Source organism: Pan paniscus, chromosome 8, assembly GCF_029289425.2.
Source record: "Pan paniscus chromosome 8, NHGRI_mPanPan1-v2.0_pri, whole genome shotgun sequence".
Lineage (NCBI taxonomy): Eukaryota > Metazoa > Chordata > Mammalia > Primates > Hominidae > Pan > Pan paniscus.
In genome coordinates, this window is record NC_073257.2 from 139,242,138 (window position 1) to 139,255,993 (window position 13,856).

Sequence of the window (13,856 nt, forward strand, 5' to 3'; positions counted from 1 at the left end):
TTAGTAAAATTAGAATCAGCTGTGTTGTGATTTACTTACCACTCATCCACCTTTTTTGGAAATCATTAAGTTCATCAGTCAGAATTTGATCAGCAGCATACCTAGGTAGCTGTAGCTTCCTCATTGCCTGTGTTTGTGACAGCTAGATTTACATGGAAGCAGAGAAAACATGTCGTTTTCATAACCTACACTCCGTGTTCACATCCCTTCGGCTTGACCATTGATGGGCATTTTAAATGCCTGTATGTTTGCCCATGTCAGGAGAAGGCACATTTCTCTGCATTCTCTGTACCTTTCTTTTTGTCTGTACTCATTAAACATACATGAAATTGAATCATGTTTTGATTAAATTTAATTTAATTTTGTGTCTCTATTATTTGTCCTGAAGCATCAGCCCTCATCAAACATTTAATCTTTGAAGTCTGTCTGGATCATGGCACCATCTGGGAGATGGCACTGCCTTGAAATGCCAACTTTTGGGCTACTACCAAGCGATCTCCCTTGTCTGTGATTCCAAAAAGAACTACCTTTTGCAGAATTCTTTTCTGTAAAGGGCAGGATAGCAGTGGTTAGTATCAAAAGGTTGTTATTTTACAGTAAAAATCGTTAATGTGAGATTTCAAGAGAAAAAAAATCTAAAGCAATTCATTCCTCCTTGTTCAATAGAACCATCTGTCTATGCTGCTAAAATCCTTGAACTTCTTAGGCCAGACAGAATCAAAAAGAAGTGTTTATTTGGGGGAGGAGACCATGGAGAAGATCAAGAAGAAAATTGGAGAGATTCACTAAGGTCCGGGTTCTGGGGATGTTGCTGAGTCCTTGATGTCAGGCAAGAATCAGTACTTCTCTCCAGCCCTGAAAGCCTTTGTTTCATCTGCAGCTGTGGCTTTGGGCAGTGTGTACTGATCGAGGACAGGCAGGGCGTCTGTGTCCATTTGGAGGCCCCTCCTTGGGTTTCACCGTTCCTTGCTAATTGCTTCTCAGGGGTCCACAGTCAGCTGCTCCTGCAGGGGCATCCCCAAGTCTCCGGTGCCCACAGTGTCTGTCACAGGCACTCTGGATGAGCAGTTTTCACGACTGGGCTTGGCCTGGCCAAGAATGCAGGTCGTGATTTATCAACCCTCTAGACCGCTCCTTTGCTGACATATTAAGCCCTCTCCAGCTTTATCCAGTCTAAGCACTTTAGTCCAATCTAAGTTGGTCTAAGACCAACTGTATTCAGTAGTTTATGTGCACACAGCACATTCATTCCATTAGAGCATCAAAGGCACTGTTTGAGGTTTTGGGGCTGGCTAGAGCAATGACCAAAGAAAAATTCTTCCTCTCACTCAGCTTAAATTCCACTGGGATCCTAATAACAGCGGGCGGCTTGAGAATTGTTGCCTGAGAAAGTAGGTGATTGAACATGGCTTTAGAGAGATCCTGGAGACCCTTGCATACATGCCCATGGCGTACTTGCTTTCTGAACCCTGGGTTCAGCTTTCTTCAATTCTTCCTTTGTCCAACTTCCTTCAGTTTAGAGTGTGCATGTCTCATCTTTATGGGAATGAACAATCTCACAGCCCCTCCTTGCTACTGGCACAAGTTGATGGTAACCTCAGGGCCCCCTGCAGCATGGCTAGTCACCAGGCCGGAGTCCCAGTACTCAGATGGCTATGAACTCTGCCAGAGATGGGGAACTGGGCAGTGAGGATGGGGAAAACATGTCCATTGTTATCGAGGTTTTTTTCAGCCTGATCAGACACTTGAAGACATTTTAGAGATTTCCACCCCCCAGAATTTAGAGTTTTTCTAAAAGCATGGATCTGAGACATAATTAGCTGGTACTGGCGACCCTTCTGCACCCTGGTTCCCAGGAAATTTAATCAGAAGCTTTGGGGATGGAGGATAGGCTGGAGATGGACCTTCTTGAGGTGCCTGCTGGTCTGTCTTTAGGGACATTGCTCCTCTTGCTCTTTAGAACATTTTTTCAGCCAGAGTGAGGTATTTCACTAGGATCTATCAAGGAATGGCAGCTAAGTGGCCCCTAGGATGTTTTCAGATTGCCGAGAACTCTTCACTGGCAGGGGAAACACCATCTGTTCATTTCAGGAACCAACAAGCTATTTTAGATGTTACGTGTTTGTAGAGATGAAGTTTGAGACTTTTTTTCATGCTGCGCTTTGATTTTTTTTTTCCCCCTATGGTTTCCTTGTCTTTCTTCCCCTGGTTCTTGCTCCTGCTATCAGGACGTGCATGTTCAGGCTCCATTAACCAGAAAAGGAAATGAGAGGTCCCCCTGTGGCAGGGGATCATCAGAAACCTCCAGGGGTTCTGTGTTGGCAACTCTTAAATGAGGCTTCAAAGGCAGAGGGTAGCCGTCTATGATGATCTCTCTTGCCGATTTATGTTCTATTGACACTCAAGTCATAAAATGAAATACTCGCCATACTGATTATTTACGCTTCCTCTGTTTAATTATAGTTTGAAAATGAGATCATCACCAAGCTGGATCATGAAGTCGAAGGAGGCAGAGGAGACGAACAGTACAAAGTGTTATTTGATAAAATGTAAGTGTTGATTAGCAGTGGGATTTATGCCTGAGAGATACAGAGACAGAGAGACCGTAATTAGACTGCAATGAACTTTGTAACCCAGAAATAATTAAAATGTGTTAATAATGGAAAATAGTTCAAATTGCACCTCTGTTGAGTTTCTTTTTCTGAGTGTGATTAACAAGGTGTGTATAATTATTTTTCAGCCTTCTGGAGCACTGCAGGAAGCACAAATACCTCGCCAAAACAGGAGAAACTTTTGTAAAACTCGTTGTGCGCTTAATGGAAAGGCTTTTGGATTATAGAACCATCATGCACGACGAGAACAAAGAAAACCGCATGAGCTGCACCGTCAACGTGCTGGTGAGTGAAAGGTTAATCACGTTTTTTTCAGTTTTCACAGCACACCAGAAACCGAAGCGGGGATTGCCGCAGCCCTTATCTATGACAGTCAGCCACGAAGCTTTCCACCGCAGAACAATCTCCTTCGCTTGTTTCCTCATCTGCTGCAGGGAAGGAATCATGAAGTCGTCCACTCTGAATAAGTCTGTAAAATTGTCCCATCTCTGGACGTTTTAACGTCGCTCTCCTTGTCATTGTGAATGATGACTCACCGTATCTTGCAGCCAGGGTAGTGCCTCATGGATTACGGCCTTAAGGCTTTGTGATTAGGAGACCATAAACGCGTGCTATGTAGTACATAGGCTGAATGGTGGCCTCAAAGGTAGAGCAATACCCCAGTCCTTAGAACCTGTGAATGAGACCTTATTTGGAAACAAGAGGCCCTGCAAATATAATTAAAAAGAATCTCAGATGGGATTATCCTGGATTACCTGCAAGGGGAGGGGAGAGGTACTAACTCCAATGACAGGTGTCCTCAGACAAAAGAGAAGACACAGAAACAGGCTAGACCTTGTGAAGATGGAGGCAGAGATTGGAGGGACCCAGTCTCAAGCCAAGGAATGCCTGGAGCCACCAGAAGCCTGCGGAGGCCAGGAAGGATCCTCCCCTAGAGCTTTCTAGGGGAACGTTGTCCTACTCACACCTTGATTTCAGATTCTGGCCTCTGGAACTGTGAGAAGAAACATATCTGTTGTTTTAGGTTTATGGTAATTTGTTACAGCAGCCACAGGAAACCAGATCTGGGCACCATGGAGAACAGACGCCTGGGCGACCTTGGCTGCTGCCATCTGTCTGCCTTTTGCATTCCTGCTGTTGCCCTGATACAGCTGGGTTCTGTGGACACCCCCTTCCTGATGTCATTGTGGTCCCTAATCCAGGAAATCCATTAGTACCAATGAGCTTTTGGGAAGCTTTACCACAAGCTCAGATCCCGGCCAGCCTCATGGCTCTCAGCAGCGTCGTGATTCCCACAACCTGGCTCCAGAGCTCTCTGCTTCTCCCTTTGCTGCTTCTCTTATAAAGAAACACAAGGGCTGACTCGTGGCCATAGTAGGGCTTTCCTCAAGTTTCCTTGCCTGTCCCATGGCAAGAATGCAAGAAAACACTACTCCTGCTTTGCTCTACTTACCTCCCTTCTCTGCCCAGCCACTGGCCTCAGGATTTCAGAGTCGCCAACAACATGTGGATACATAGTCCTCACTGCCACATCCACCCCTTGTGTGGACTTGTGGGTGCTTTATGCTCATGGAAATGGACTTTCATGCCAGGAGGAACATGACACATCATTCACTCTTTAAAAAGCCAGAGTTGTGTGGATTAAAAAGATAAACGAAAAGGAATGCTTTCACTTTTCATTGACTGTGGTATCAGTGCTGGATCTGTGCTTTGCCATGAGGAACTTCACAGCTGAAAGCTCATGAGCAGTCTTCACCCCTTCATTGCATGGCTGGACAGCCTGTTTAGGCTAATGATAAACATTTCTGTAACAAGTTTTCTTTTCCTTAAAAATCTAAATATAGGGGACCAGTTTTTGGTCCAGCATGTAAAGAGCTTGCAAATTGTCACTCCCGTCCTCACAGCAAGAAAAAAGCTGAACAAATTGAAAACAATCAACAATTATTAGTTCCATCTTCTTAGATCTGTAGATAAACTTCTGACCCCAAAGTCAAAGAAACAGGAGGATACAGAGAACCACAGAGTGGAAGCCCAAACAGAAACCACCACTGGAGCCAGTACTAGATTCCTTTTACCCAGTCCATCATATTCACTTTCAACGCATTAGTACAATGCACGCTAAAGACAAAAACACAGTGAAGGGGCAGAGCAGGCATTAGAACCAGACTCTGATACGGCAGAGGTTTTGAAATCATCAGACCTACAATTTAAAACAGCTGTGATGAATATCCTAAGGGCTCTAATGGGAAAAGTAGATAAAACATAAAAGAAGGTGGGTAAACTATGTAGAAACTCACAGAAATCATCAAAAAGAAATTCTGGAAATCTAAAACACTGTAACAGTGTGAAGAATGCCTCTGATGGTCTCATCAATCAACTGGACACAGAATCTGTGGGCTTGAAAAATCTGAATGTTTGCAGACGCATCATGGTGTCTTAGGCTACTGTAGAAATTACTGGTCTCTGATGTCTGGCCCTGAGGTCTGGGCTGTAGCTGTGTTTGTCTTTATATTCACCTGGAGACTGACCACGTGGTACAGCAGCAAGCTCTGCCCCAGGTCAGTTGGTCTGATCTTACAGACAGAAAAGAACCTGGCGCTTACTTCACTGTCTTCTTGCATTCTGACCAACGTTCAAAGTAATTTGTTGTCATGGTGCCAATGTGATTGACGTGAAATAGGAACTATTATTTTTCTATGGGAAAGAAATGGAGAACTTTACAAAATCCTTCCCTACTATGGACATAACTTTATAGTGTTCCTTCTAATCCTTAAGGGGATCTAAGAGGCTGATAAGTGCCCAGAAGGAAGAATTATCAATAAGTTTATTAGTCTTCCAACTTTGATGATTGAGACTTTTATTTGTTTTAAGCAAGATCTCTTATGCTCACCAGGACATGAAACAGTGGAGAAATGGTGGTGTGCTCTGAATATGGGCTCTTACTACCTGAATCTAGGGTCAGGAAACAAACTCTTGTAATAAAACCTACAATCACGGTTTCTAATGTGAACCTGTGTTCCTCTTTCATTCAGAGCCAGACTCAGTGCCCACATACTTTTACTGTGGTCAGCACTTGCTCAGTTTTAACTAAGAAACACACCCAGGGTTCTCAAGATTATCTGACATTATTAACTTTCTTCAAATGGGAACGTCCTGAATCATTTGATGAAAAATCAAGTGTTCTGCTCTTAACCATTTCCTGGGGATGATAAAATGGATCCCAACTGTCACAGTTTTTTCATTTAGAAAATAAATCTGTGGAATAAAGGGAAACAAGAAACCAGAGTTTTAAAGATAGGTAGATAGGTGTCCTAACCATAGATACTCACTGCCCAGCTCAATTTCCTGGTCAGTGTTTCCCTTTTCTCCTGGTACTTTTATTACAGAAACAGAGTGTAATAGAGATGGGTATGTATAACCATCTCTAAATGAATATAGATGTATACATATTGGAGATGTATAAAATATACTCTGTTAGTCACTAAGAAGAAATGAAGCCTAAAGTTAAAAAATTAAATTAATAAAATAAAGAACATAGAATTTACCAATGCTCTGTAAGTCTGTTGCCAAGTTTCCTTTAGAACCAGCTTCGTGGTTTCTTACAAAACACAGTTAGTGGAACATTGTAAGTTGTGTAGGCTCCTTCATGTCCTATTTTCTTGCCCTTAAAAAAACAAAAATAAGTCCGGGTGTGGTGGCTCACGCCTGTTGCACTTTGGGAGGCCAAGGAGGGAGGATCACTTGAGGTCAGGAGTTTGATACCAGCCTGGCCAACATGGTAAAACCCCGTCTCTACTAAAAATACAAAAATTAGCTGGGCATGGTGTTGGGTGCCTGTAATCCCAGGTACTCGGGAGGCTGAGGCAACAGAATAGCTTGAACCCGGGAGGCGGAGGTTGCAGTGAGCCTAGATCACACCACTGCACTCCAGCCTGGGCAACAGACGTAGACTCTGTCTCAAAAAAAAAAAAAAAGAAGAAAGAAAATGAAAAAGTAAGAGACGCAGCAGTCACTCTGCTTGGCCACCTAAGTCCCCAGGACGTCTCCTGCAAGGATGTCTGCATGTATGTTGGAACTTGGATGTATATTTGTAATTCTTTAACTAGAATTTCACTGACAGCTCATAATCGAGCATCTTTAATTATTGGTCACTAATGTTGCTGAGTGTCACTTAGTGCTTCTGTGCAGTCATCCACACGTCCCATCTCTGTGACTGGTAGGCGCATCATTACTTTGCACATGCCAGTTACTTCTCTTCATAGCCCCTTGGCAAGGCTAATTAAATGCAGAGTGGGGTCCAGTATTTTTAAAATCTTGGTATCTGTTTTAGTCCAAAATGGAAATATGATGCAGATGTCTGCGTTCTAAAAGATCAATGCTTAGCGGTGGATTGGAGTTGGGGGGCCGGTCCCAATGGGGTTCCTCTGGGAGCTGAGCTGCAAGCTTGGCACAGACGTCAGTCAGCACTGGTGTGGGGGGACTTGAGAGACAAGGCTGCCCGCGGAGCCCGGAGGAGTGGGAGCACCACGTGAACCTTTACGTAAGAAACACAAAGGTTTTATATAGAAATTGGGATTGGAGATGAGTGTACTTCGGTTGTGGAGAGGTTTTGAAGTCCTAGGAAGGGAACAGGACTCAGCACAGGCAGAAAATAGAAGACATTTCGTATCTCCGAGAGAGGAATGAAGGTCGCATGATATTCCCGTTGTGAAATTGTAAAGAAAAATGATCAAAACCTTAGAAAGGATTAAAAATACGAGTACAAAAGGGGATGGTGTGAAACCGTAGCTTGTAAATACTGGCAACTTTGAGTTGGAAATGAAGGGCTTATCCTCTGCCTTTGATGCAGATTCTCTTTGTTGCGACAGTGAGTTGTCAGCTGAAAATGTCCTCATTACTGAGCCGTGTCGTATGAACTGGAGGACAGTAAAGTGTCAGAGGCAACAGAACTTGAAAATCTTGGTGCATTTTTCTAAATGTGCCCCCGCTTATTTTCTAGACTTAGTTATCATTTCTTTTCAGAGACATCAACTGTAGAAGCAATGCTGGGTTTTGCTCATGAAATTAAAGAGCCTATGCCATTTCTTGGATAATTGTATGTCTCTGTAATGGTGATATTCACTAGTTACTTCAGGCTCCGATTCTAGAGGGCTAACATCATTTTTAGGTGCTAAATTTCACATTGAAAGTGACTCTGATGTTTCCTTACCTTAGGCCTTGTGAGGTGACTTCTGTGCCTCTCTGGTGGCTCCTGGGTGAAAAAGATTTTAAAGTGTTTATGGAGATGTTCACCTTAAGAAATATAATTTTGATAGAAATGTTATCGCTCAACCAGACGATATTTTCCAGTAAATATGTAGAAATAATCCATTGGTTTTAATCTACTAACTAAGCTTTCTCCATCAGTGTTTATACACAGGGGGCTTTTTCAGAGGCAGCCCTTTTTTTTAACTGTGGTTTGGAAGGTTTGCCTGTCTGGAACAGTGCTATCTACCAGAAAGTTCTGGGATAATGGAAGTGTCTTGTGTAGACTGTTTGATACAGTAGACTAGCCCCATGTGGCTGTTAAGCACTCCAAGTATGGCAAGTGCAGCTGGAGAAGTGAATTATTTATTCAATGTTAGTTAAATTTACTTTACCTTTTAATATATGTGGCTACTGGCTAGTGTATTGCATAACTGAGGTCTGTATTATCATATTGTCTTTGTAGCTCTTGCTGAGGCTGGGCCCAGAAAGCTTTAAATCATGTTGATGATGCTTATTTGCTTATTCCCAAATTTGGGATATTTATTTATGTATTCATTTATTCTGATGAGATTACTATGGCTAAGATATCATGTCTTCATGTCTTTTTGGGCAATACCTTGTTTTAATTGAAGACAAGTGACTTTCAAGTGACAGAAGTTGATTTTAGTCATCACAGTGTTCAGTGTAGAAATGTAATTGTGTTTGACTAGCAAAAAAAAAAGTGAAGAACCGTGTAAGATGGTTTTGCAATTTGTGTGAATTTATGGTTCTGATCCAAAGAGCTGGGTCCATTTGGCTGCGTTTGACACAAGATGAAGTATCTTGAATTTTTATTGTGCGTGTGATACCTTTTGTGGAACAGATTTCTTAAAACAGTATTATGGTTTAACTTTTCAGAATTTCTACAAAGAAATTGAAAGAGAAGAAATGTATATAAGGTATGTATGCATCACGCTTGTCTGCATGTTAATTATAAATAATAATATATGTTGTATGTTTACGTATGCTAAGAAATGTGTTATAGCGGCAAAGGTGTATTTTGTAGAAAATTGTGAAACGTATAAGGTAGAGTTTGGTGGAGGTCCCAGATACATTCTCAGCTCTTGCATAGCTTGTCCAGACCAGTGCAGAGTTCTTGGTGGTCACCATTAGCCAACTGAAAAGCAAAACTACAAATAATTGTTTCACAGCATTTTGTACCTGTTGACCAACTCATGTGGCCCTTTTGCAAAAAGATAAGCACATAAATTTTAATGTTTCACAGTAAGTTATATGATCCAGTGAGAAATCCAGTTATAACTTTACCAGACATAGGGGAGTTATAATTTTTCAGTCTGCTCTTAGTTAACTGACGCCATAGTCCCGTGTTTTTTATGTCTTTCTTCCATGAAGAAGAGAAACATCTTGCATTGCCTGCTGGATTTTGCTTCCCTACTCGCCTTGCTCCCTGGAGTGAGGGACTGTGATTGAGCCCTTCTCTCTTGGTTACTTCTAAAGTCTCGTGTCAAATAATTAGCAAGATTACCACTCTGGAGACTAGGAGAAGGATGTAACCTACGCAGCATGAGTTTTTAGTCATGTGTTTATTACACTGAGTGTGATTGTCTAATTTTCTATTTCTAAGATTGTTTTTACTTCTCCTTTTTAAGAACATACTATGTGAATTTAATAACTCAGTTACCTTTATTTCTTTATGGCAAAGAAATTCTTTCGATCACATTGACTGTAATCATTGGAGCTCTTTATTCTGATGGATTTGTATTTTTACGGATTTTTTTGTGCATTTAGACTCAGTAGAAATGCAGAAAATCACAATCAAGTATTGTGTGTCTCACTAAAAATGTTTAAGGGAAAATGAAAAGGAATGAAAAATTTGAAGGAAAATTCTACCTTTGTGTATCATCTTTATTTTTTTCCTGAGTTTTTCTTAGTGCTTTCTGTACCAAAAGTTTTTAAGGCATTTTGAATTATGAACATTGTAAAAAGGAAGTGTAGCCGTGATTTACTGTTGAACATAGAATTTAGCTCTTGCAATCCTCAACACAAATTATTTAGTGACATTTTAAGGACATACCTCTGTTTTATTGTCTCAGGTATTTGTACAAGCTCTGTGACCTGCACAAGGAGTGTGATAACTACACCGAAGCGGCTTACACCTTGCTTCTCCATGCAAAGCTTCTTAAGGTAATGTCAATTACCAGTCACTTTGATGATTCTATTGTTATAAATTCTAACAGTATTCAGAATTGTATTTTTCCATGGCAAATTTTAGTAGGCCTATAACTTAAGGTTTTATGAAATTGACTAAATAAATGCAAGGATATGAACAAAAATATTTAGGAAGTACTTTGATTAGAGATTTGTCCCTGCTGAATGCAGATTTAATTAGATGTCATAGCAGGTGATCACTGAGCATTATAAACTCCCATCACTTGGCTGTGAGCTGACAGCAAGTTAGAGATTCTACAATTCCTTGTTCAGGACTACAGGACTCCAGGATGGTGGAGAACAATATCAAGAAGGAATTTTCCTGGTAGAACAGCTAAGAGATAGGATGAGACATACCCCTAATTGTCTTAGTAAAGAGTTAGGGACCAGATCATGACTTTTCACTCTATCAGTTCACGTCGAGACCTCCTGCTAGTGCTCTCTGCCTGATTCTTCTAAAGAGTGTTGCTCCTAGCACAAGTCTGGCATGACAACTGTCTACTCTTAGTGGTTCTTTTATTACTCAGATAGCTTCAGACATTGACTTTCTTTGTTTACAGTGACATATGGATGGATGGATGGATGGATGGATGGATGGATGGATGGATGGATGGATGAATGGACAAATTGCTATACAGCCTCTAGTTTTATATTTCACAACTCCAGTAAGTTATTAGATGATCTTGCTCATGACATCCTTATAAAAATTTGAAAAATTATGAACTGGATAAATAAGAACAGTTACAAGAATTAGAATTTAGTTTGGTGGCATTCCACAAAGACTGCTCATTCAAGGAGTCATGTTTCCAAATCCAGGCCAGCCTCCCAAAAACCAAAAATGTAATGAAAGAAAACCAGAGAAAATTACATTAAATGGGCATTCAGTAGTGTCAATTAGGTAATAGGAGTTAAGGAAGACATTGTGTTATGGAGTAAAACTCTGGTAAGACTCTTTCCATCTTTGGCCCGATCCTGAAATTTCTGATAGTTTCTGTGACACAAATATACACAGGCTGCCCTAGAGACCTGCGAGTATGGAAATTTGCCTCTGCCTGGAAACAGCAGTGTCTGTTACAAATAAAGCACACAAAGCTCAGCTCAGTCTGGAGGGGCCTCATCAGTTGTCCTCCTGAGGCTGGCTGTCTGAGGACCCGTTTTGCCCCGTGCCACGTGGGCTCTCCCAAGGAGCATAATTTATAAGGATGGAAATTTCAGTTGGTACCTCTGATACCAGCTATCCCACTATGAATTCTGATGGCCTTCATTTATTCAAAACTCAAATTTCAGTAACAAGGTGTTTTTTGCAAATGTGAAGATATTTCTTTTACCCCAGGGAAATTAAAATGGGGTTGACAAACTGCTCACTCAACCCTTACTCCGTCTCTCATAGAACGTAAACTTTTATATGCATGTGTGAATGTAAAATGTATATATGTGCATAAAAGCATTATTTGTTTAATCATTGGATTTATTGAGTACAGATGGGTTTGTCACAAACTGCATGATGGTTTGTTTCACAACTCAAATCGATAGGCCCAATTGCATTGTTGTTTCCCCTGGGCTTCTGAATTTTCCAGTTTAATGGGGAATGCTACCTAATCTCTCTCCATATCTTTTGCCCCATTACATTTTGCAATTTTTTCTAAATATGTTTTGATATTACTGTAAATGTGAATTCATGCTAGTTAATCACCTCACCAAAGAACATGATTTCTGTTGTTGCGAAAATTCTTCAGTATGACAGATATATTATTGTTTGTTAACTGAAAATCCTCAAATAGAATCTTCTTTTTTGGTTAGGCATATCTTTCGTCAAAACCAAGAGCAATAAAAACTTTAGTTTTTCGCCTAGCAATCAAATTATTACATCTCCATGTGGAAGTGGAAGGTAGAGAGGATTTTTGCTTCCCTAGTCCATGTTTTCATTTGCAAAAGTGATTTAAAAATGCAAGGAAGTCATTTGGATTCTGAACTTGCTTGTTCTTAATTTATTTTATTGTGGTTACATTTCAGAATCTAGTTTTGCTTTTATTCTCCATCCTCCAATAAAAGTAGACCAATTATGTTGTACAAACTTCAAAGTTAAAGAGTTTGTCCAATTGTGATGGAGATATGCAAGTTCAATTTTAAGGTGAAAAATCTTGCAGACCGCTTAAAGGCTTCTCACTCTTGCCTGACCTTTCTGGAAAGGCAGAGCCATACAGGGCCCGTGCCCTGTGCCTGGGAACCCTGATGTCCAGCGGGAGGTGCTCCCCAGCCCGTGGTTTCAGGAAAGTGGGGGGGGACCTTTGCTAAGACAGTAAGCAGCTGACGGAGCCTTGCCCCGTTGCCTGGACCCCAGCTTCCCACTTAGTGCCTTTGCAGCACCCTCCCTGGCCTGGCTGAAAACAGGGTCAAGCTCCCTCTCCTAGGGCCAGCAATAAGCAAGCCCGTGCTCACCGTGTCCTCCCGTGAGCCTCCAGGCTGCCCAGTGGGAGCACATGCCTCCTGCCCGTAGGTGCCCATGGAGTCTTTTTCACAGTGTTCTTTTTCTTGTTCTGTTTTTTTTTCCTTCTTCTTCCTGTAGAAGGGTCTTGCTCTGTTGTCCAGGCTAGAGTGCAGTGGCCCGGTCCTAGCTCACGCAGTGTTGTTCTGTCATTATTCTCTAATGTAGAATCGCACCATCCTGGGGGTCAGGCATCTTCCGCCTCCTCTTTGACCTAGTTTGTGGCACACAGCAGGTCCTCATCAAATAGCTGCTGAATTCTTTTGAACCTTATACTTAATGCCACTGATGTGTTGAGCCCAAGTTCAGGAGCTGACACGTTGTATCTGTTAAGTGGCCTTGCCTTCCCTCTGGCATGTCTCCTCGTGCATCTTCAGCTCACACGCCGACTGCACCAATGCTTCCAGGAATACTGGCCAAACCCTGACTCTGTGCCCAGCACCTTGCCTATGGCTGATGGTGCAAAGACACCTCCCCATCTTTAAGGAGCTTGACAGCCTTTCTAGTCCCTTTCTGGGTGACTTGTGTGTTCCATGTACCATCTTTGCTGTTGATTAAAATGCCAACCCACGCAGCACTGAGACCAGAGCCCTGGGGTGCCGCTCTTGGGATGGCCCTGGATCACCTGGCTCCTGATTTGTCCCGGGATGTCAGGAGGTGTCATTTGCAAGCTGCCAGTTCCGTGCTTTGCAGAACCTGCTGGGTTTTTCTTTTGTCTGAACCCCACTGCAGCTGTGCCTCCCCTGTGTCTTTTATGCCTGTCGGTATGTCCGGACAGAGGCTCTGCCCTGGCAGTCCCCAGCCTGTTGACAGCAGCCACACATGTCTCCAGAACCGTGGCCCACACGCGTGTCCGATGCGAAGCTCACACCATTCTGACGTCCCTGGGTGTGTCCGCCTCGGGTCCGCTCATGCTATGCTTCTCCCTTAGTGGTCGGAGGATGTGTGTGTGGCCCACCTCACCCAGCGGGACGGGTACCAGGCCACCACGCAGGGACAGCTGAAGGAGCAGCTCTACCAGGAAATCATCCACTACTTCGACAAAGGCAAGGTAAAACACAAAAAGCAATTGTCCTTGTTTTCCTCTTTCCATGCACCTACCTGCAGTGTTGTAAACACGTTTTTTAGCATGTGATTTTTGCAGAACCAGAAATTTGTTACAAATTGTATATTGAAATGTTTTATGCATGTTCCTTCAGCTTGCACTTAAAAGTAGAAATCTTCTTTTAAAAAAAATCAATAGCCCTTTTATAGATGCTCTAAAAAAGCACCAAGTATTTTTATAACCCTTACCAGAGGGAACT

The 13,856-nt window shown here is 42.1% G+C and overlaps 1 protein-coding gene across 6 annotated transcripts in view; it reads left to right on the forward strand.

Moving 5' to 3' along the window:
- The window catches only part of DOCK1 (dedicator of cytokinesis 1), a 561,485-nt gene that overhangs the window by 471,527 nt on the left and 76,102 nt on the right, over positions 1 to 13,856 (forward strand). For 4 of the 6 annotated variants that reach the window (XM_063607571.1, XM_034931698.3, XM_034931699.3 and 1 more), the window contains exons 34-38: positions 2,464 to 2,549; positions 2,741 to 2,897; positions 8,757 to 8,797; positions 9,953 to 10,043; positions 13,484 to 13,603. In XM_063607571.1, coding sequence (XP_063463641.1) covers positions 2,464 to 2,549; positions 2,741 to 2,897; positions 8,757 to 8,797; positions 9,953 to 10,043; positions 13,484 to 13,603 — 495 coding nt within the window. The remainder of the gene's footprint in view (positions 1 to 2,463; positions 2,550 to 2,740; positions 2,898 to 8,756; positions 8,798 to 9,952; positions 10,044 to 13,483; positions 13,604 to 13,856) is intronic. The other 2 variants (XM_034931700.3, XM_034931701.3) reach the window with 1 other exon arrangement.